A 22,084-nucleotide genomic window follows, 5' to 3' on the forward strand; every position below is an offset into this window, starting at 1 on the left:
GGTAGTAGAAACTTACGAAGGATTAAAATTGATATCGCCAGAGACACTCCGAAAATAAACTCTGGAAATGAACGAATGATTCAATTATTTCCTCATGCATATAATACCCGTCGTTTAGCCGCTAAATTTAATCGTCGGTTTATCAGCTCAAACAGTTTTTTTTGTCTAGACTCTAGGCTATTTGTGGTATCTCTTGTGCACGAGATAAATGTGAACTATAATTTAATTTTACGTATAACATATAAATAACGCTTGTGCGAGCACAAAGTCGCTCGCATGTCGTAACTAATGAATTATTTCCAGACATTACGAAAAATGACGTAACATTGAGAACCGCCATGAAAGAAGCATCTGTGCTCCGAAATTAGAATCGCGAATGCGTGAATGTGCGTGTACGTGTGTGTATGTTCAACGCGCAATAAAATATATGTTATGTACATAGATATATACATATATATTTATATTAATTATATTATTATTATTATTATTATTAAGTATTAGTAATATCTATTTATTTGGATTTCTGATATTTTTAAATTAAATTTCCCCTGACACGACCATCACCACCAGATATTTTTCGTGCAACTTATAATAAATCAATATTTTTAAAGTCATTTAAAAAGCATAATTATATATATATATATATATATCCTATCATTAATAAAATTAAATAAACATCCGCAAGGCGTACATTGCGTAAGCAGATACAAGCGGATGTAACCATTATTTCTTCACGTAACCAACGCCGCGCGCGCATTGACCAATTTTACGATAACTGCTTATTAATGCGAATGCGACGCTTGCTAATTAGTATAATCACGGACGTGAACAAAAATCGTACTTGATGTATCGCGAGCAATGAAAGCAAATAAGAAATTTACAAGATATCGTAAAGAAATATTTTCACTTGATTGCATCACGGACCTCGATCTTTGAGTATACGATTTTTCACGCATTCAAAATCACGTTTTATCTGCATGGCAGACCTAAATTTAACGAAAAATAAAAATTATATGTAATATATAACTAATTGTAAGTCTAGTTAAATCCAAAGATGAATAATATCGAATTTTAATGAAGTTTTAATATAAACTTACGCGAGAATCGGCACAATGTATATTCAGGTACTTCAAGTTTTAAATCCATCCGCTTTATTTATTCTATTAAATTGCACCGATCAAATAATCTCCCATAGCTGCAGAAGAAGAAAAGCACGAACGTGAGAATTTATTATTATTACGACTTTACGATTTTCACTCCAAAATAGATTAATTCAATCTCGTTCGCACAACACAAAATGTTTGTCTAACATTTTTGCAAGAAAACGTAAACACCCCGGTAAACACATATTACACCCGCGAAGTACTTAAAGAGATACGTACCAACAAATCTGGAATTTTCGTAGTTTGCTCAAAAGAGACGGCACTGGAAAATTTCTATCCCGTAATATTTATCTCGCGCATAATATCCCCTAGATTTCTATTATTACTTAATTTATGTGTCTAAATATACCCATATGCAGCTTTGCGTACTTCTCGCTTGTTCGCGCACGATCATCCCTGGATCTGAATTAAATGCATTCTACAGTAATAGAAATTTATAATTAATTGCTAACATTATTAATTATTATCCCAGGTAGAACAGAGAGCCACAATGAAGTCAAAATTACGTCAAAATGATGGTAAGACAATGCTAAAAAATGTCCAAAAAAAATCGTCATTTTGACTTTATTGTCACTTGTTCCTACCTGATTTACGACAGTTTTTGCTGTCATTATATACGCCGATCACCCCGAGACCGACAGACCGACGCCGCACTCGGCCGCAGCGGCGTCGGAAGACGTATCGAAGTCGGCGAGTCCTTATACCTGGTCCGTCCAGCACGTCGTCGTCATCGCGGCCGTCTTAGTCCGGATTGCAGACTCTGACCCGATACATCGCGCGGAGGCTCCGTGGGACGTTGGTGCCGCGGACGCTGCGATTGCCAGGGGCTCGCCGACGCGCGCTGACGTTGGCGGGTATCATGATGAGAGGACGGCTCGGCGAGAGTTGACAACGCCGCCCGGGGTGCGAAGGTGCGCGCTCGCGCGTGCGACCGACCGGTCTCGGGATTCGGGGAGTCTCAGGACCAGGACCGCCCGAGATCGAAATCCGTGTCTCTCGATCGTCCCTCGCTGAGCCGCGCGCGATCAGCCGGGAGAGTTGATGCGTTCCCTCGTTCTACACGCGCGCGTCCAGACTCGCCCGTGAAAATCCCGCGTCGTTGTCGATGACGCACCTCGTCCCGGCCATCGATTTTCCTACTCCGGGAGGCCGCCTCGCCGCGGGCCCGCGGATACAAAACGCGCTTTCTCGCTCCCCCGCGGTGATGCACACGCGGCCACACGCGCCGCGCCGTTACACGCGACCTGAATCACCTGAACGTAGCCGCGAACGCCGCTTGCGCGCGCGCGCGTCGCGCGCTCCCGGCTCCGGCCTCCGGCTCTCCACAGCTCTCCGGCCGGCGCCGGCGCCCGGGCGCGTTTTCGCGCGCTCGGCCACATCTGCCGTCGGGACTCGGTATCTTCCAGCTCCAATCCAGCTCGAACTTCGAGCGACGATAAATTAGATTTCTCAAATGTGTCCCTTGAATCTTGCGAGAAAACTCTCACGGTGTTCCACGAAGGGCTGTCGAGGTGGCGTTGTTTTGAAATGAATTTACGATACGGCTTCGAAATTTAAAAATTAATAATTTTTAATTCGGGACTGTGAGATTACATTTCGACGAAGTTAGCGGCTGATTATAATGTTTGGTCGATATTTAAAAATGAAAATTATAGGTCGAAATGAAAATGGAAGATTAAAATGTAAAATATTTGTATCGGCTTCGGTTACGTAACTACACGAAAAAAAAAGAAGTGTCAAGTCAACACTGATACACTTGATACACAAGAATATATAGGCTGCGTTCGCGGAGAGCGCGCTATTGCTATTGCATCATCTATCTTCTATCTTTATCGCTCGTCAAGTGTAAAACAAGGATAGAATAAGCAAATAGCTCCCGAACGCAGCCATATATAATCTTGAAATGAGATTAAAGAAAAAAAAGTTGAAAAATAAAAAGTTGAAATTCTTATAAGACTATTAATTATATTCTTGCGTATATATGTATACAAGTATTCAGTGTTGACATTTCTTTTTCTTCTGTGTATATATATGGAATAAAATATAAATTTAGATGTTCCTGCTTTAAATTTTTCACGTTTTTTCCGCTACAAAAGTTAAAACAATTCCAATTTCTCTCAATCATGACTCAAAAGGCCGACGGGTCCGTTGTCTGCTATATATTTATATATTGGCAAGGGCTTTTCTATGATGATACAATAGAACGCCACGTCACAGCCGGATTTCTCTCTCTCTCTCGGCTCGTTTTTTCCGGCATTCCGTCGCATTGACGGAACCGGATTTAAAGGGTCGCTTTTGAAATTTTACCCGGTCCCTTCGCCCGCCAGACGCCCGGCGCGAAACGCGATTGAACGGCACTGGAATGCAGGTGCACATATACCCGATGTGTATCTGTATACATATACGTGTATATACATATATATATATATATATATATGCCAGAGCAGGTAGAATATTTTCGAAGATTACCTCTCTGCCGAGGAACGAGCGTGAAGGAGTAACACCTGCCGTGCAGTACAGTCCGCAAGATCGACAGACGTCGATGATTTATAAGGAAGGAATAAGAAGAATGAAGAAGGAAAAGAAGAGAAGAGAAGAGGAGAGAGACAGAGAGAGAGAGAGAGAGAGAGAGAGAGAGAGAGAGAGAAAATGCGTGTGTGTTTTAAGCTTGGATGCGAGTAACGAGAAAGAGATTTATATTATAGAAATTTTAGAAACTCCCGAGATCGTATACAATTTTCGTCTCAGGAAATGATATAGGAAATGCTTGATCCCCAATTTTGTACCCGTCGCATTGTCGAGCTACCGATTTCTGCGTAACTGCAGAGATTGCTGGTAACTGGCGCGAGGGAAGGCCTTTTTCCGCCGACACGCGCGATGCGTCGATGCTGGAAATTACGCGGAAGTTACGCCGTGCCTTCCGCTTGCCGATCGTATAAGGATGCTAACGCTACCACGTTGGGTCTACTCGTTTTCCGCTGAAAAGTCAAGCGGCCGGAAAGTCCCACGAGAAACTCCATGAAGGGTCGGGATTTTCTCTGAATGCTGAGATCCGCGCGTTAAAGATACCGGAAAAAAATTCAGAATTTAATCAGTCGACAATTTCGAGAAAGCAGCAAGAGTATTTTTGTCGCAATTATGAAATCTGACTGGATCTCCGATTTCCGATTTCGAAAAGTGTATATTGACAATTAGCTTCGCGAGATATTTTTGCATCTCTTTTTTTTTAACTTGTATATTCTTTTCGAGACGTGCATTTTAGTAAATACATATTAAGTATAATTCTAGTAAATATAATAAAGTAAATTTTAATGTATATATAAGTATAGTAAATATAAATAAAAGAAGAAATATAATGGAAACGAGCTCGTCATATCGATCCGTACTTCGAATTCGCGACCTGTCGTTATCTTCTCGATTTCGCTGTTGGGCCCCAACGAGCCGCGTTGGGCCCTATGTGAAGATCTCAGGTTCCTCCCACGACTTCGGAGTTGAAGCTCAAACTCTCATCCCTTCGCGAGACAATCGCGAGATTGCGGCGCGGTTCCCGCGCCGGGGCCTCACGGGGGCCCGACCGGGCCCGGCATCGTCAACAATCACTTCAAGTCCCGCGAGTGGCCGCCATATTGTTAGTACGTGATTCCAAACGCGGCTCGTGCAAGTCGGGGCCCGCGTAGGGGTCGACGAAACTCAACACGAATTCACTGATATCATTGGATTCGTAAAGAAAATTCAATAACGAACTCCAAATCGTGCGATCATCAACTACTGAGGGGAGCTCATTGCGCTGGCCGACGCTGTAATTAGAGGACCCCGTACTATATACATCAAAATAAAAAAAAAGGAACCCTCGATGATGACAATAATAATGTCGATTGTATGAAGGAATACACGGAGCGCAAGGAGGTTCCACATAGAAACACAACGTCGTTAAGAAGTAAGGACGTCGTTAACGCGCACGTAAACGCGTGCCCGGCCGGGTGAGCACGGCACTGGGCATCCCGTGAAATGCGGCCCGCCGGCGAGAAAAACGGGCCCCGGCGCGCGGCGGCCGTCGAGCGAGCCAGCGAGGGCAGCGAGCCAGGGCATTGCCAGCGCGGAGTGCGGACACGGCGGTCGTCCCGCGGCGACCGGTGTAAGTCGCTCTCGCGAGTAGACGGGGGCCCCGCGGACGTGCCTCGGTGCAACTCAACGCGCAGCTCGGCGGCGACGTGATCGGGTGACGGCGCGGAATGCGCGTCTCCTGCGAGATCGTAGACCTGGGTGCGCGCAGGGACGAAGGGGGACAGGGGGGGGGGGGCGAAAGCCAGGTGGGACGACGGCAACGGCGTAGCGGGCTTCCTTTCGTCGACACGGCTCTCTTTTGCGCCGCTTGACCAGGACGAGATGACAGCCACGCGGGTCTGAGTCGCTCCGGTCCCGGGAGCAAGCGAACGGGTCCGCGTCTCTGAATGCCGAGGTGGCAAGGCGGCGTGTTTGCTCCGTCTCTGCGAGGCAAGAGGTGAGAGACAAGTGAAGGAAGGTGCGACGCATGAATGCTGATAAGAAAGAACTGGTATTGAACTTGCGTTTCGTTGGCATCCGACGGTGTGTCCGAGGCGAAGGTGGAGACGCTGCTGATGCTAATAGAGCGACAATTGACCGTGTCTTCGCTTCGTGCGCGAAGGAGGAGAGAGGCGCGGGACGTGATCCTCTTGACGAGAAAACGCGCGAATTGGCGTGATTCTTACACCTCGTTCGCTCGGGCATGTAGTATACTGAAAAGAGAGAAAGAGAGGGGTAACGTGTGAATGCTGTGAGAGGAGAATTGACACGACGTATCCGTGCCTCGCTTACGTACCCACTTGAAGCGAAGGGCGCCCAAGCCGCGGAGAGACGGGAGACGCGTGACCGCTGATGAGAGGGGACCGCAGTGTTACCGCGGGGATTAGTGATACGAGGAGACTGGTATGTCGATTGTGAGCAGCATTGCGGCTTGAGTTGAACGCGAAGGCCACGATTGTGCGACTGTTGCGAGACCGACGACGCTGACGCGTGTGCGAGTCGAGCATTGCGGTCTGACAGCAGTCTCGAAAGTGAACAGCATCCAGAAGGGAACGTTACTCACTCTCTGAATCATATCCGACCGTTCGACGAGTGGCGAATACTCCAAGACGATAATAGCTTTCAATTTATATAATGATCCATTTAACTCCGGAATGATAATGTGATTTACGATTCAATTTACGATGTTCTTTTCAAGGTGCATTATGAACGGTGAAAGACCCGTCGTGCCTAATCGTGCCACGGTAACTTCGCAAAAACAGCTATAGCTTCCGATTTCTTCATCTCCGGTTAATCGTTGGGTAAAGTTACCCGGTTAATCGCCGCTCCGTCTTCTCCTGAGCCACGGTCTGCAACGGATAGAAAGCTGAGATTAGCTAACTAATGCCGAAGAAACGGACCAGAAGGGAATCGTAACAAGTAATGTGTGATTCTCGCTAGACGAGATTCTTTCGCAATACGTAACAGTGAGGCGCCGCTGGCAGGTGCACTCGGACCGAGAAGCGCGCGAAAGAAGACGAGTGCGAGGAGAAGGCGAAGAGGAGACATAAAAAAAAAAGACCTAAAAAAGAGGAAGAAGAAGAAGGAGAACGCAGAAATCGGTCGTCGAAAGAGTGAGGCCCGCGCGAGTAAGGCCCCCTACGGCGATAAGGCGAGGCCCGGGTGCCGGTGGAGGGAACGACGTATGTATCGCGCGGGGCCGGTCGCGCGGACCGGGCCCGCTGCCGTCGCCGCTGCTACTCGTGAGAGATCGCGCGCTGACCCAGATTTCGGCGGGTCAAACCGGCGCGAGGAGGCCGCGGCGGACTTTCTGAAATGGGACACGGCGCAGCCTGGAGCTAAATTAGCCGCGATGTCCAATAAGAGTAAGTCCCAGCCGCAGCAGCAGCAGCCGCCGCAGCCGCAGCATTATCAGCAGCAACAGCAGCAGCAGCAGCAGCAGCATCATCCTCCGCACGTGATCAAACCAGTGGACCAACTGCCGCCGCGCTATCAGCCCCCGCCGCAGCCTACCAGTGGCATCTTGAAGAATCATCTTCATTTCGCCAACGGAACTACGTCGGCGCCGAGCTCGGCTCAAGCCGGCAATAATCAAGGTCCGGGCGCGGCCTTGAGCCATCACCAGATAGGCGCACAGCCGCGCACGTTGCCGCCGCCCCCGCCGTCCTCGCAGCATCATCAACATCAGCAGCAACAGCAACAGCAACAGCATCAATCGCAGCAGCAACCGCAGCAGCAGCAGCAGCAACAGCCACCGTCGAAGGATGCGCAGAGCAAGTACTCGCCGAGGATAGAGCATCGTCATCATCCCCAACCGGGTAACCCGCTGATCGCTGCCGCGTCGGCGGCAGCGTCCAAAGGCCAACAGCAGCCGCAGCCGTCGACTTACCTCCAACAACCTAAGCTCGGCCAGGGGCCGTACTTGCCACCTAGCAGCCAGTATCCGGCGGTGGGCAACAGCCAGAGCGCGCCGGTCAGACAGAGGATCAGCGACGACGAATTCCTGCGACTCGGCCCCGTGGAGATGCTCAAGTTCGTGCGGAAGACCGAGAGTGACATCGCTAGGCTCGCCGCCGAGCAGAATCGCCAGATACAGAACTTGGTGAGTCCTCCCCTGGATTCTCTGGTTCTCTGTAATATAATTAGCCGAGAAATTAGCATGACTCAAAATCTTTGACGATACGTATCACAGGGTTGGAGCTCAATAATTCAGAAGTGTAATTTGAAAAGTTTTCTATTGTGATTATCTGCTGTAATTATCTACGGTGTAAATTACATATTGAAAGTTGTATGAATGCAAATTCGTAGGAACTGGGAGAATTTCAGAACTATTAGAACTATTATTCAGAATTATTAACTCTTTCAGAATTATTATTAACTTTTACAATTTGTTCTGTTTTTATATCTTTAATCTTTATAAGACTGAATTAAAAGCCTGGAATAATTACACTTTAGAATACGATAAAAAAATGTGGAACGCAACCTAAATAATTATTCATATGTTTCACTCTTTTTATTTTTCTCGTTTATTATCGTTTTTGCATAACGGTTTCGCTTGGCAATATATCCACTTCCATTCCCAATCATTGGGTTTATTTATAGATACGTTGCGAGTGGAACGAGAAAATGTTGTGTTTTTTTGGTGTCATGATATAATTCATATAGTTCGTTATATCAATAAGACGTTACGATAAATAATATTTCGTTATATCTCGGAGATGTGTAGGATGCAGTTTGCTGTCCTTGAAATCTTTAGCACGCCACACGGAAGTTTTTGAGAGAGAGGCTCTTGTAGGTCATATACACAGATTGAACCGACCGTCGTAATTTCAAGCGGTCACGCATATACGCGAGATAAACCGCAAGCGATCGTACGGACAATCAGTTTCCTCTGGCCAGCAAAGTGCTGATTTTACCAAAAACACTCGGCCGGAAATTGGTCACGTGTCGCTCGCACACGCGTGATGAATAGGTGAAAGGCTTCTTTTCGGTAATCGACGTGTACCGCGGCGCGAATATACGCGGAGAGATCAATCACTCCGTTATTTCTCTCAATACGGAGGGCAGAGGGGAGGCGCACGCGAATTAATGATACAATAGATATTCGGCTGAATGGATGATATGTCGGTATCATCTGTAATGTATAAATCAGTATGTATATAAAATCAGATACATCAATATAGGAAATGTATTCAAATAATTATTTATATAATTGTGATATCTATAAAGTTTTATACAATTTGCAATCGATGAACAAAAAAAAATGAAATAATTTTCGACAGTTTTCACATATCTGAATCTGTATAGATCCATTCACTTGCATTGTGCATAACAATAACGTGAAATTTCAAAAGAGCCTGTGACTTTAAGAAATATGGGATGAGCGCGACTTGACAAAACTATCTACTTTCCAGTTGAATGAGCTGCGGTTGCTGAAGGAAGCCAACCAAAGATTGAACGACGATAACCAGGAACTGCGCGATCTCTGCTGCTTTTTAGACGACGATCGACAAAAGGGTCGCAAGCTGGCGAGGGAGTGGCAGAGGTTCGGCCGATACACCGTGAGCGTTATGCGACAGGAGGTCTCGGCCTACCAGAATAAGCTACGTCAACTGGACAATAAGCAGCAGGAATTAATTAAGGATAATCTAGAGCTCAAAGAGTTGTGCCTGTATCTCGATGAGGAACGCGGCGGTGGTCAAAGGGACGACGGCGACGGGTCGAGCTCGAGTACGAACGCCGAGGAAACCGCGCCGCCGAGGCCGAGGCACACTTCCACATTTAACGGTAAAATCTAGTTAAAAAATGCAGACCTCTTTCTCTCCTTCGTCTTGTGTTAAGTCAATAAGCGCAAACATTATTTAACGCGGAAAGAAATGTGCTCGGATGTAGAAGAAGACGTAATAATCATAATTCGTAGAAAATGAAAGCTTTTCTAAAGAAGCCACTGCTTGTGTTTACATACATAACATTAGTATGGCATACGTGATGAATACTAGGCAAATTGAAAGTGCTTACCGTCATCAAGTGAAATACTCATAATTATTACATGCGGAAGTACGCAGGCTACAGTTGATCTATTTTAATGATCTTTTCTTGAATGTCGGAGTGATTCAATCGCAAATTTCTTGCAGACCAAACGATGCAGTACGTGAGGAGCTTGGAGCAACGGGTGAAGCAGTTGGAGGAAGACAAGAGTGTTCTCCAGGCTCGCGCGCAAGGATGGGACGTGCTACCATCGGGTGAAGTTTGGGACAGTCCTGCGAGCCTGAACGACAATACTCACTTGGGAAGCCGGCCGGAAGCCGTAGTGCGCGCTCTTCAGGTTCTGGAGGTCAGGGAACAGCTGGAGAGAGAAGAAGGTCACGACGGTGAAAAGGCGTTAGTTAGAGAGATGTGCAATGTAAGTAAAACGTTCGTCGATTAGCAAGCGATTCTTACGACAAAATATCTTTCAAGTAGAATAGGAATCTTTTTTGAAATACGATTATCTTGTGTGATTGATACAGTAGAACTCGCTCGAAAAAAAATCTTCCGCGTGAGATGAACGATATGTGTTCGTTACGATATACGTATGATTAATCGCCTTTGCTTTCCAGGTCGTCTGGCGGAAATTGGAGGAAGGTCCGCAAGCGAGGCATTAACGATCGTGCCGGGAGAAGTATTTGTCAATTTTTGAGTACTGTTAATATGAAGCAATAAATTCTAACGTTCGTGACACGAAGATAGTATAGCGAATAATGTAAACGATATTTTATGTAGATTTTTATACGATTGTACAATAATCTCAGCATGAGAATACCGATAGTATCTATTTATGTAAATGTAGCTTTTACAGATTGTTTATTAACAAAGTATTTTTATTATACGATAGTCTACGATTTATCTCAGTTGGTCTCGCCCTTTTCCTTTCCCTTCTTTGTCAAAAGTTTTTTATAAATTTGAGAAGCAGTACAAATTATTTTACAAACGAGTAGCTTTCATATGTTTTCCAGCGTTTTAATTATAACAAGTTTCTCCAAAAATTAGTCTTCCAGGGTTCCCGAAATATCCGATTCACTTTTTAATTGGCACGATTGAAGATATCCATAGCGCGTAAGGTCGCAATTTAGCATCCGTCTTTTTCGCATTCGCCGGTTAATTATCCGCCACGTTTACTCAGAGCCGCTTCACGAAAAGACATCCCCTCGGCGGAATTCACGCGTTGAATACGCAAGCAAGTTGTTTGTATTTCTATTTTTATCTCATCAAAAGATTTGCTCTCAATAGTGCGGGCGTTGGATTGCCCTATATATACATCTCGGCTCTGCCTGTACACTGTACGTCGTCGTCCGGCATCGTCGCGTCAATGCGAGGCAATTAGGATATTTTCCAATCCAGCGCCGATCAATTTTATCTCCTCGTTGCTTATAGGATACCTCTCGCGTAAACTTAAAAGCATTCGAAAATTAAAATCTTGAGTAATTTCCACCAAAGAGGGCAAAATTAATAACATGACAAAATTAATGTTTACTTTCGGGAGGGGAAAAATTGAATCGGCTAGCAATATCTTCCGATCAGTCTTATCACAAGTCTTATCTGTCTGTGTGTGTGTTAAAAAGGAAGCGTTCTTCAAATTGATCCTCTCCCACGTCCTTGTATATCTTCGCGAACTCTTCTCCGGCCGCTGAGCTTGCGCCGCTCCGAACGAAAAGCGCGGTGGGGATCGCGTGCAGCAGCCGGCTGTCGGAAAGATGAGAGTCGCCGGTGATGTGCTTGTGCGGAGGCCTCGCGGAGGACAACGCCAGGATCATCCTCCTTGCCGTTGTCCTGGCAGCGTACATGCTCGCAGGCGCGGCTCTCTTCCAAAGGCTAGAGAGCGATCTCGAGATACGACAGGTACAAAAAGTGTGTCCGCGGGACGTATAAATAAAAAATTACTCTTTTCTGTTACAATTTTCACAAGAAAAATGTGACCCTTATTCAAAATTAACAGACGTTACAGTGATCTTCGTGCGTACTACAGTACTATAAATAGATGAGATATGGGTAACGATGAGGGCCTCGTTCAACTAATCATTAATTCATGCCAAACAAATCAATGAATTGTACATGTATTTTTGTAACGTGATCGATGTATCATCGCGAGATCTGCAAGTCAGGATTGAAGCGTGTTTTAAATAAATGATTTATTATATCTAATAATTGATATTTGGGGGGGGGGGGGCGCACACAGGCCACGGAATTCTGGCGGGTCTATCACGCGTTTCGGAGGCATCACCTTCGAGGTAGCCCCCTGGCCTTGCAGAGGTTGCACGAGCTGCTGTACGCCTACGGCAACGCTTCCGCTACCGGCATCATTAACAAGAGACGCCGCTGGGACTTTCCCGGTAGCTTTCACTTCGTCGGCACCATAGTTTCTACGATCGGTAAGCTACGTAGCGCAATACCGGTTACTAGTCATCCGTGTCCACGTCGTGGCGACGAATAACGGGGTCAGTGGGATTCATGTCGCGTGCTTTACGCGCGTCTCCTCGCGCTCTTTCGGTTTCTTATTCTCGCGACGCTATGGGGGAAAAAAAAAAAAAAAAATCAACTTTCAGGGGGACCATTATCCTGCCGATTCCGCACTCGAGACTTATAATATCTGTGAAAACAAAGTTTTTTCGTTATAATTATTACTATTAACAATAAATAAATGAAACAGGATCGGTATGATATACAATCAATTAGGGAAAAAACGTCATTTTACGATCAGGACTGGCGAAGAAATATACATAAAATTCACATGAATATTATTAGACTACCAAGATCCAGTCCTGAAAATGGCGTTTTTCCTTAATTTATTGTTAGAGGAAAGACTAATATGAGATATTTTTAAGCTAAAAGGCCTTATCTAAGCCCCATCTTTTGATCCCACCATGTAAAAAACCTGCCATCTCATATTAACATCCTGTCTCATAATAGGGGTCTTTCCTCTATTAATATACAGCTTCTATTATCTAGAGAAAAAATTATCTTATTTATATAGTACAAATCATAAAAGCGATATCGTACTTCGAATAACTTGGTTTCTTCTTGCTCTCTCTCTCTCTCTCTCTTCCTTATTTCTCGTGCGAATAAAATTGACTTCGCGGCATACAAGTATTTATACGCGATAGACAAAAGTTTTGCCGAGACGATCGCATTCCTCCGCAAAACTTGGTCGTAATGACGTTAAGTAAGAGGGCGAGGGTCGTCGGCCGGCACGAGAATGTCCCGGTGAATTCCGGAATGCTAATATCCCGCGACCTAGTCTCGCACTCATCTACACGGCTGACTGTCCTTTGGTCGCCGATCTTTATATATGCATACGTCGCCGTGTAATATGCCTCTGAAATGAAAGAAAGCGTGATACTGAAGTTATTTTGCAGGGTACGGAAGCACCGCGCCCCAGACAACGGCGGGGAAAGCGGCTGTCGTTCTTTATGGTTTCTTCGGTTGTTCCGGTAATAACAAAAAATAAAATCTACATTTAAAAACGACAAAGTATCTTACGTCATGTTTAAGAAATCGCAATAAGTAACAATTATTAAAAATAATTGGGTCTTAAAAGTAAAGTAGAAAACAAGACTTCACGAATCTGATGAAATAAAAAACCTAAATGCCATTTAGCGAAAACTATTTGATCTCAACGTTAAGTGATGATTTAGGTGGCATCTTGTTCTTCAATCTCTTTCTGGAGAGGATCATTACTCTCCTGGCGTGGATCTTGCGCAGCTGGCACGTACGCCGACTGAGAAGACGTCTCCGCAGGACTACGTTGACATCTCGACGGATCTCCAAGTCGTCGAGTACCCAGAGATCGTTTCTGCCGGACATCCTTGACGACGACGATCATGTGGACCTGGACCAATGGAAACCGAGCGTGTACTGGGTCATGCTCTACCTATCCGTCACCTCCTGCATCGTCGCCTGTTGTGCCGCTGCACTTTACGCGCCGCTGGAGGGCTGGGATTACTTCGACGCGCTGTACTTTGCCTTCGTTAGCTTCACCACTATCGGCTTCGGCGATTTTGTTAGCACGCAAAAGCCGAGCTACCCTTACGTACATTGGTAAGATTGCCTTGTCGCCCCAACGAGATCGAACTCGTATGATTTATCTGAGGCACATAGTTGAAATTCCACAAATTAAATTTTGAACGACCAGACTCTTTCCGAATATGACATCGACTTTTCTTTAACGCGAAAATACCAATATCTTTTTAACGTTAAAACTTTGAAAATACAAATAAATATAGTTTTTATTATTGATCATCATGCAGGTATAGATTCACGAACTTCGTCTTCCTCGTGGTGGGATGTTGCTGCATATACTCCCTGCTGAACGTCACGTCGATCGTGATAAAGCAAGGCCTGAATTATGTGATACACAAGTTGCAATACGGTAATCAAGACGTGGCGGCGCCGTATTTACCGAGGAGGCAGTCCTCCGTGTCGACTGTATACTACTCGAAGAGGAGGCCAACGAGGCTCGTCGGCAGGGACTCGATCAGGGCGGAGGACAACTCGGAGACGCCTCGCAGGATGTCGGGCGAGATGATCTCCATGAAGGATTTCCTGTCCGCGAATAAAGTCTCCCTCGCTGTGATGCAGAAGCAGTTGTACGACGCCGCGCAGAAGCAAAGGGGTGGAGGATCGCTCGCCGTCACGCCGAATCACCAGGTGTTGAAGCCCGGAGCGGTGGGCCCGCTCGCGATCGCCAGCGAAAAGTTCGAAAGTAAAAGCACGATAAAAACAGATAGAAGAGTTATGACAAAATAGAGGCTACAAAAAATATATATAAAAGAATGATAGCACACCCCTTTATTGAGTATGTTTTTCACGATATCGTTTACCTCGTCTTGACATCTGCTAATTTTTAAAGCAAATTTGCTGTCATTGACCATCTTTTCTGTGCTAATGCCTAAAAATTAATAATATAGAAATTAGATATATAAATATTCGTCTAAACGTTTGTTCCTTTATATGTCTATGTAATAAATTATACCATGTTCGTCGTATCGCTCATCGAATAACTTTATTTAAGTCATGTTTAAAGTACAGTCCTCCATGTACTCAACGGACATCGACAAACATGCAATCTCCTGTCTTCGTAATTGTGACAATGTATCTCGTGTATAATACCGCGTGTAAAATAAATTCAACGTCGTCGTTTCGTCGGTGAATTTCTCTGAGTGTGAAAATCGTTCGTGCGGGTTTTTTTTTTTTACTTACACACCAGCCGGATAGGGTTTTACGAGAGGACACAATTATCCGAATTCAAACACCGTTGCGGAACACACAATCTTTGGACAATCTTTGCGGAAACTCTTGGTGTACGTGTGCTTACGTGTGAGTGAACGCGCGGCCAGGAATACACAGCTTAAAATACACGTACTTGTTGCTTCTGCTGTTCGTAAAGTTGCGAGGGCGAAAGTTCCCTTGGCTACGTAACTACGGTACCGTGCGGTCGGTTTAAATCGGACATCTCGAGCTGACGATTCAAACGAGCTCTCGGCTGTGACGACTAGACTCATACCTGGATGAGACCAGCGATTACGAAACGATTACGTGAAAACAGTATGATCCGTTGAAGATCTAAGAACGCATGTTACTTGTATATTACTCTAAAATGAGAACGTGGACGCAAGCGTTTACGAGATCTTGGAATTACGAGAGAGAGAGAGAGAAATAGAGAAAGAGCAAAAGTGAAATGGACGATTCTTTGCAGAGATCGCAAGCTTTCACGTAATCTACAGACAATCGCTCGCCGTTAAGTGAAGCCAAATACGTTGCGAATAATGAATCTTTAACATTACTCGTCCAATCACCGTTGTACGGAAGAAGTCACGCTGATCTAAGACGCAGCAGACCCGTCCGCCACCAGATTTAAGCCGGTATTTTTTTTTTAACATCGCTTTAAACTTTGTCGCTTAAATTTCGTCCATCTACTTCACACTCGAATGACATCGGATTTTAAAAGTAAAACTACCAGGCCTAGCGCAAACGGCGTGCCGATAGTACCAGGACTTGTTCTACCTTTTTTTTCTCTTTACGGTATTCTTAATACTTCAAGAAAAGATCTCAACAATTGTACGAGACTACAATGTTCTCCGTCGCAGAGTAGATTCGAGCCTCGTTGGTTTTCAGTCAACGTTTTTAGGCGTCTCTCTCTTTTTTCGTTTCGAGGCTCGGTCAAAATATCCTTAAAACTGCGTGCTCCGTTTCCAACAAATCCGCCAAAGCCACTAATTATCATCGGTAACCGTCATCATTGTCGATCGACCAACGTGTACAACCAACAAAACAGCGCCCAGTGTTTCGCACTGACGACGCTGACAAAGCCGCGTAATATTCCCAAATATTCTCGGGCGACACGCTTCACCGCTCCGTCCAGGCGACGTCGCCACGATTTGGTAACGGCAGCAAAAAAACACAGCCTATCTCGACTGCGTACAAAGGTCGCGAGATTCATATCTCGATAAATTGGCGACGCTCATCCTCCGTGTCGAGGATGTCGTACTTTTCCTCAACGTATGTCGCGCATACGCACAAACTGCTGACCGATCGTCTCCAAACCTCCGTTGCCTATCAGATCAACGTCGTTAGTTATTTTGATTATTTTCTGCTTCAGAAAATCCCCGTCGCATCCTTGTATATAATCAGATATCACAAAGTTGTTATCGTTCAACGCGGGTGGTTGATTTTGATTTTGCGGCGGCCGGTTCCGCGATCGCGGTATTTGATCCGCCGGCTCCATCAGGTGTGCGTGCTTCTTGCGTTGATGTTGCAAGAGCTTGGCCTTGAATAAAATATAATTCATTAACTTTCGTCGATTGTCAATCGGTGTGATTAATGTAATCGAGCGTTATATAAAATTTACCTTGCTGGCGTATTGTTTATGGCACCACTGACAACCTTGAGGACTAGTCGTGATGCTGCCCACTGTCTGACTGAAGCTTGGATTCGGCAGTCCTGAAAATTCCGACTCCTTTTGCCGGTTGCTAGGCGGCAAGGCCGCGCCAGGATGGTTCTTCATAATATGCGCTTTACGCTTACTGCTGCTCTTATAGACCTTAAAAAATATGTGATGCGTGAAAAAATACGATAATTTTATTTCTACCTTGAAATGGAAATTTATTTTATGATACCTTGTCGCAATATTGGCAATAGTAGTCTCTGGTTTGTCGCAGGATAGGTAAGTTCAGTTCCGGCACAGATTCGGGGGCGACATCGGGATGCCGCTTCGCTAGGTGATTCACCAGCATTCCTCTTCGTTTGAAACCCACCAGGCATTGATGACATTTGTAAATAAAGCGATTGTAATCGTTCGGGTTCACCTATTAATAAAATAATTGATTAATCAATATAATCAATCACGTTTTTATCAATCACGTCCATTTATTAATAGAATAATTGATTAATATAATTAATCACCTTTTCATTTTGACATACCTTTGGCACAAATTTTTTCGCTTGATTGTTCTGTGTTATTTGTTCTCCATTAACCGTTTGGGAGTGGTGTATTTTAGTCATGTGTTCCTTCAATTTGTCCTTTCTCTTGAACCGTTTACCACAGTTCGCGCAATGAAATTCTCTGCGCAAATAAAAGTTAATTAAAATTTGCATATATCTTATTAACGTAATCGTCACGATAAATTAAAATTAAAACTTGTACCTGTGATCAGAGTGTTTCAGCAAATGCATTCGCAACTTGTCGACCGTCGGGAAACGTTTTGCACAATGCTGACACTTGTGCTTCCTCTCGCAGTGATGTGCCCGAATGTGTTTGCGAATGACCGAATATTTGATGAATGTTCGCTGGCAGTGAGGGCAATTGAATATACCGTCTTGATTTCTATGTGTCTCAACGTGATCCTTCAGCATCGTACTTTGGCGAAATAGCTGCCTGCACATTGGACACTCGAAAACCTGTTTATTTTCTGCAAATCGGAATTGTTATAGCACAGAGTAATACGGTAATGTTTAACTCTGATTGACCGATTTGTTATAGATTTACCTTTATGCGTTTTCAGATGACCGGACAACGCGGAGTTGTTCATAAATCGTTTCAAGCAGATACTGCATGGCAGTGGTTTTTGGTCTTCAGCACCATGCGCCAAGCAGTGCTGTTGTAATCGTATCTTCGTAGCGAAACGTTTGTAACACATTGAACACTTGTATGAACCTAAAGGATTTAATCTCTTTGCTTTAGGTAACGCCGTTCGCCCGTGCTGAGACACATGATTTACCAATTCGCTTTGCTTCTGGAACTCCAATCCACACTGCGGGCATGCGGACTGGAGTTGACTTTGATTTTCAATTTTGATATCGATAGAAGAATGAACGGCTGCGTGCAAGTTAAGCAGGGATGGCTTTCTGAAAATCAAGCTGCACACGGAACATTTCCATTCCTTGTCGCATTTGTTCTGTCGCGAATTCTCCTTTTCTTTCACGTTTCTGTCGCGAAACATTTTTATGCGTCGATTATAAGAGTTGCCATCCAAACGTGGCCATGTAGATATTTGGTTAGCCACTTCCGCTAAAGAGAAAAGAAAAAATTAATTTTCATTGGTCAATGTTTCTATACTATATAATATGTTATATCTACACTTACAATTCTTTATACCTTTTTCATCTTTTGCATCTGGTTTAAGTATCGGCAAATTTCTGCGACTTGCATAGTCTGGACTAGGACCTGCCTTTAATTCTTCCTTTGGCGAAATGTTTCTATTAGTCAAAAACACTATTCCATCTTTCTGCTGACAAATGATCAAGTTTTGCTCCTTATACGTCAGCGCGGGCCGTACAAAACGCATCCAGTTCGAAGTGTCTGAAAATGTAACGGAAATTTAAGTTCAATATCTTAAACCAGAAACGAGCGCTATAGATCGATGATTACTTACTTTCATTGGAAACGTCCACTTTCAGGAATTCCCCGGTCTCAGTTTCATAGAGTAGTGGCAAAGCATTCTCGAAAGATGAGCCGTCGTAAGGGCACAATAGACCTTCTATGGGTCCAAATTGCGTGCGCCTTCGAATATTACGTTTTGCAAAAACCCCATAGGTCACGCTATTCGCTGCAGCATGCGAAGCAGATAGCTTGTTTAACAAAAGATATGATCCTGGCAGTGTTGCTACAGCACGCGATGGCACAGGTTGATCCGCGATTGCGCATACGTCGGTCAAATTAGAGCTGTCGTCTTTGGCACAATTACCGTCGTATTCATCGTCGCCCCCTGTAAAAATGCCCGATCCAATATATCAAGTACCGTAACTGAATATAAAGTAATAAGATACGGGGTATATCTAAATAATCTGTACAAAACTTTGAGAATAAGTTCCAGAGACCTAAACGAGCAGAAAATGTCCCATGAACATGGGGTCGGAAACTTAAAGTTACGACGATTGAAAGTTTTTTCTGCAATGGCTGGAGAAATTATCACGTCAAATCGCATAAAAGTTACAAACTGTTTATTTACCTCGATTCCAAGGAAGCCTGCGCACGTCGCACTGAATGGCGAGGAATTCAGAAAAAAAAAGTTAGGCGAGGAAATAAACACATATGCGCGCGCGCGCGCGCGCACACACGAGCTTTCTTGGAATCGAACGCCGAGGCCAATTCAAGCATTTGCTGTAGCAAATGTACTGTCCTGTTATGTCTCTCCGTGGCAAAACTGAGGAAATAAATAAACACAGTTTGTAACTCCCATGCGATTTGACGTGATAATTTCTCGAACCATTGCAGAAAAACCTCGAACCGTTGTAATTCCAGTGCAAGCGTTTCCGACCCCATGTTCATGGGACATTTTCTGCTTGTTCAAGTCCCTGGAACTCATTCCCAAAGTTTGTACGGACCATTCAGATACACTCCGTATATATTAAATGTTTATAAAATAAATATTATACTTACAAAAATCTTTTTTATCTGTTATATGCCGTTTGGATCTCCTTACATCTTTTTTCTCGACTACTTTCTTCTTCTCGGTGGACGGTGGTTCTTTGGCAATTTGTCGAATTTCTTTATCACACTCTGACAAAGCAAGATTGTTGTTTTCTTTATTCGCGTCTTCGGCAATTGATGGTAAAGTAATAGGGTTGTCCTCCATCTCTATATTCTGATTTTTAAACGTGTTGATAACGTTTATTTGATCATCTTGCATCACCAAGAAGTCCCTAGTCAGAGCGAAATCTGTGCCCGGTATTCCTGTCAGCATTAAGGGAGTCGCTGAAGATTCCAATTCAGGTGCAGTTTCTGCAAATGTCATATAATGGTCAAAAACAATTTAAAAAACCATCTAACACGACTAACTGCTATACCTTATCTCGTGATAAGCAAAATCATTTCTTACCCTGCATTAAAATCAATTCGTTGCTGACGCTGGCCACTAGCCCATCCTCGTTCCCATTGCCAACAAAGTCTGTGGTGGTATCCGTCTGAGGTACGGTCTGAGTGTCGATCGGGTGAGTCAGCTGAGTCACATAATTGATGCTCGTTCGTATATTCGGTTCAGGCTGGGACATCAAGGGCGAGGACGGGCCTTGGAGCACGACAACGGAGTTGTGGAAAGGAGAGGAAGGCAGTTGGACCGGCGTGGGGGAGTATCTAGCAGCGGAGCTCATATTTGGGTCCAGTGGGCTGACTCGATGCTCGAATTCGGACAGAGGAGAGGCTGCCCTCGGGGAAAAGGAGATCTGTTCATACGTGGGGAACAATCGGGACTGATCCTCCACATATTCCACCTGGCAACAGAGCGAACGGATCGGTCGTATCATGAGTACACCGCGCTGACATGTTGTTCATCGTCAAAGAGAGTTACTCACGGTCAGGAACAGGAGCCTGTTGTTCAGCTTCTTCGGTTGCTCGCACAGGGACGAGGCGAAGGGGTGATCCGTAGGCCAATTCACCGAGATGTCAGCCCCCCTGTCGATGCTGGATATTTCGAAGGACTCGGCAGGGGCCCCCTCAGGAGGGCCCCTTGGATCCATCTTACGTCGACGTATCGCACCAGCGAACTCCGTGATTTTGTCTCGCCTGTGCCTGTATTGCAGTCACATCCGACCGCGCGGAAGCGCACACAGAAGTACCGAGGGATAGACTGACACGGGCCGTGTCAGATGTGGGTGACCGCCAGGTCGCTCTAACCGCGACGCGCGACCCTCGGTGTCGCGGGAACGACGCGGGCGGCGCGCGACATCGCGCGAGAGGCAGGAAACAGGTGTTCGTTGCGACGGGCCCCCCGTTATTTTGAACTCACACGAGAAGAATTCGTCAGCCTCGACATATAGGCTTCGAAGTCGATGCACCTCACATCTCGCAACCGCAACCTCTCGCTCTCGCTTGGTGGATGCACCTGCTGCTGCGAGCAGCAGCACTGGCCCGTCAACAGTCGACGATTGCCGATCTCGCATCGCGATTGATCAACGTCGGAACGGCGGGAAAGTTTGAACGTCCATCCGCGAGACCAGCCCTTCGTATCGCGCGCAATTATAATTTATCTTACGATTTTATTTGCACAATCGCAAAATTTATCTAGAAAACTTATTCGTAAAATCCAGCGTTGTTTTATCACCCTGGTGAAAAAATGTCTCAGAATTTTTCATATTATTAATCAAAATTTTTATAAAAATTTCCAGACTTTCTCAGAATGCTCAGAATTTTTCAGATTGTTTTAATACAAATTGGAACGTTTTTCAGAAAAACTCAGACAAAATAATAATAAAATATTTTAGATTTTTCCCATCAATACATCTTTGTAGAAATCTGAATAAATGTGAGAAAATCTGTGCAATTTATAAGAAATTTTTATACACATGGATACTGAAATGTTCCGAAAATCCTTTAATTATTTAATTCTGAATCAGAGAAAATGTATACATTTTTTTCATTTTTATAAGTCTTAATTCTTATAAAATTGTGAAAATATGAGAAATTTTTTCATTAAAAAAATAAAAAAATATTCTTTTTTGTACTATATATTAATAAAAAATATATGAAAGATACGTAGCGCATTGTAATTGAAACACATACTGAAATTAAAATCTATCTATAAAATTTGTAAAATCCAAAATTGTTTTATCAATTATCTAAATTATCTTTTAAATAAATGCGGATGCGCACGAGGTAAGATAAAAAAAAAAGTTTTTCTTCGTATAAAATTAATAGGAAATATATACAAAATTGATATATAACGCATTGTAATTGAAAAACATTGAAATTACTCGTGTAAACTTATCATTTTCAAACTATTATCTCTTAATGGATATAAACATTTTAATTAAAAAATTCCAAGTTGAATTCATATTATAATCGTTTACTGTATTTTTAATTAAAATAATTAATTAACAAGAATTCGAGGTATTTATTTATTCCCCGG

At 44.2% G+C, this 22,084-nt stretch overlaps 4 protein-coding genes across 11 annotated transcripts in view; 2 read left to right on the forward strand and 2 right to left on the reverse strand.

Moving 5' to 3' along the window:
* Positions 1 to 5,749, reverse strand: part of LOC143905060 (oxidative stress-induced growth inhibitor 1) — a 31,588-nt gene extending 25,839 nt beyond the window's left edge. Inside the window, exons 1-3 of one of the 7 annotated variants that reach the window (XM_077420191.1) lie at positions 1,868 to 2,422; positions 1,383 to 1,565; positions 1,098 to 1,195 (exon numbers count right to left, since the gene is read on the reverse strand). The gene's annotated coding sequence lies outside the window, so the exon portion shown is untranslated. Of the gene's footprint in view, positions 1 to 1,097; positions 1,566 to 1,747; positions 2,423 to 5,731 lie in introns of those variants that run through there. The other 6 variants (XM_077420184.1, XM_077420185.1, XM_077420186.1 and 3 more) reach the window with 6 other exon arrangements.
* Positions 4,749 to 10,575, forward strand: Ccdc85 (coiled-coil domain-containing protein 85). The gene is made up of 4 exons (XM_077420192.1): positions 4,749 to 7,809; positions 9,122 to 9,494; positions 9,842 to 10,110; positions 10,307 to 10,575. The coding sequence occupies exons 1-4, from the start codon at positions 6,892 to 6,894 to the stop codon at positions 10,349 to 10,351; spliced, it is 1,605 nt and encodes a 534-aa protein (XP_077276318.1). The 5' UTR covers positions 4,749 to 6,891; the 3' UTR covers positions 10,352 to 10,575.
* Positions 10,576 to 11,451: 876 nt separating this feature from the next.
* LOC143905066 (potassium channel subfamily K member 13-like) lies at positions 11,452 to 14,728 on the forward strand. Its single transcript, XM_077420202.1, has 5 exons — positions 11,452 to 11,585; positions 11,923 to 12,115; positions 13,100 to 13,174; positions 13,379 to 13,781; positions 13,991 to 14,728. The coding sequence occupies exons 1-5, from the start codon at positions 11,457 to 11,459 to the stop codon at positions 14,487 to 14,489; spliced, it is 1,299 nt and encodes a 432-aa protein (XP_077276328.1). The 5' UTR covers positions 11,452 to 11,456; the 3' UTR covers positions 14,490 to 14,728.
* Positions 14,727 to 21,037, reverse strand: LOC143905057 (PR domain zinc finger protein 10). Of its 2 annotated transcripts, none has more exons than XM_077420176.1 (11): positions 20,532 to 21,037; positions 20,060 to 20,450; positions 19,621 to 19,962; positions 18,614 to 18,946; positions 18,337 to 18,540; positions 17,728 to 18,249; positions 17,386 to 17,650; positions 17,163 to 17,304; positions 16,859 to 17,047; positions 16,591 to 16,782; positions 14,727 to 16,509 (listed from the first exon to the last, which is right to left on the reverse strand). In XM_077420176.1, exons 1-11 carry the CDS (start codon positions 20,694 to 20,696, stop codon positions 16,237 to 16,239), a joined length of 3,018 nt encoding a protein of 1,005 aa, XP_077276302.1. In that variant the 5' UTR covers positions 20,697 to 21,037; the 3' UTR covers positions 14,727 to 16,236. The 2 variants fall into 2 exon arrangements, with proteins under 2 accessions (XP_077276302.1, XP_077276301.1); XM_077420175.1 differs by having other exon boundaries at positions 18,325 to 18,540.
* Positions 21,038 to 22,084: the final 1,047 nt, after the last annotated feature.

Source organism: Temnothorax americanus, unplaced genomic scaffold, assembly GCF_048541705.1.
Source record: "Temnothorax americanus isolate GAGA-0224 unplaced genomic scaffold, ASM4854170v1 Scaffold6, whole genome shotgun sequence".
Taxonomy (NCBI): Eukaryota; Metazoa; Arthropoda; class Insecta; order Hymenoptera; family Formicidae; genus Temnothorax; species Temnothorax americanus.

What these genes read in the sequence shown, in the direction of transcription:
- Ccdc85 (XM_077420192.1), top strand. Translation starts at nt 6,892, where the DNA reads ATGTATCGCGCGGGGCCGGTCGCGCGGACCGGGCCCGCTGCCGTCGCC. An exon ending in ATCGCCAGATACAGAACTTG is followed by an intron (nt 7,810 to 9,121) that starts GTGAGTCCTCCC and finishes TCTACTTTCCAG; the next exon opens with TTGAATGAGCTGCGGTTGCT. An exon ending in TAGTTAGAGAGATGTGCAAT is followed by an intron (nt 10,111 to 10,306) that starts GTAAGTAAAACG and finishes TTTGCTTTCCAG; the next exon opens with GTCGTCTGGCGGAAATTGGA.
- LOC143905057 (XM_077420175.1), bottom strand. Translation starts at nt 20,696, where the DNA reads ATGGATCCAAGGGGCCCTCCTGAGGGGGCCCCTGCCGAGTCCTTCGAA. An exon ending in CGAATTGATTTTAATGCAGG is followed by an intron (nt 19,963 to 20,059) that starts GTAAGAAATGAT and finishes TGACATTTGCAG; the next exon opens with AAACTGCACCTGAATTGGAA. An exon ending in AACAGATAAAAAAGATTTTT is followed by an intron (nt 18,947 to 19,620) that starts GTAAGTATAATA and finishes GCATTTTTACAG; the next exon opens with GGGGCGACGATGAATACGAC.
- LOC143905066 (XM_077420202.1), top strand. Translation starts at nt 11,457, where the DNA reads ATGTGCTTGTGCGGAGGCCTCGCGGAGGACAACGCCAGGATCATCCTC. An exon ending in CACCATAGTTTCTACGATCG is followed by an intron (nt 12,116 to 13,099) that starts GTAAGCTACGTA and finishes GTTATTTTGCAG; the next exon opens with GGTACGGAAGCACCGCGCCC. An exon ending in AGCTACCCTTACGTACATTG is followed by an intron (nt 13,782 to 13,990) that starts GTAAGATTGCCT and finishes ATCATCATGCAG; the next exon opens with GTATAGATTCACGAACTTCG.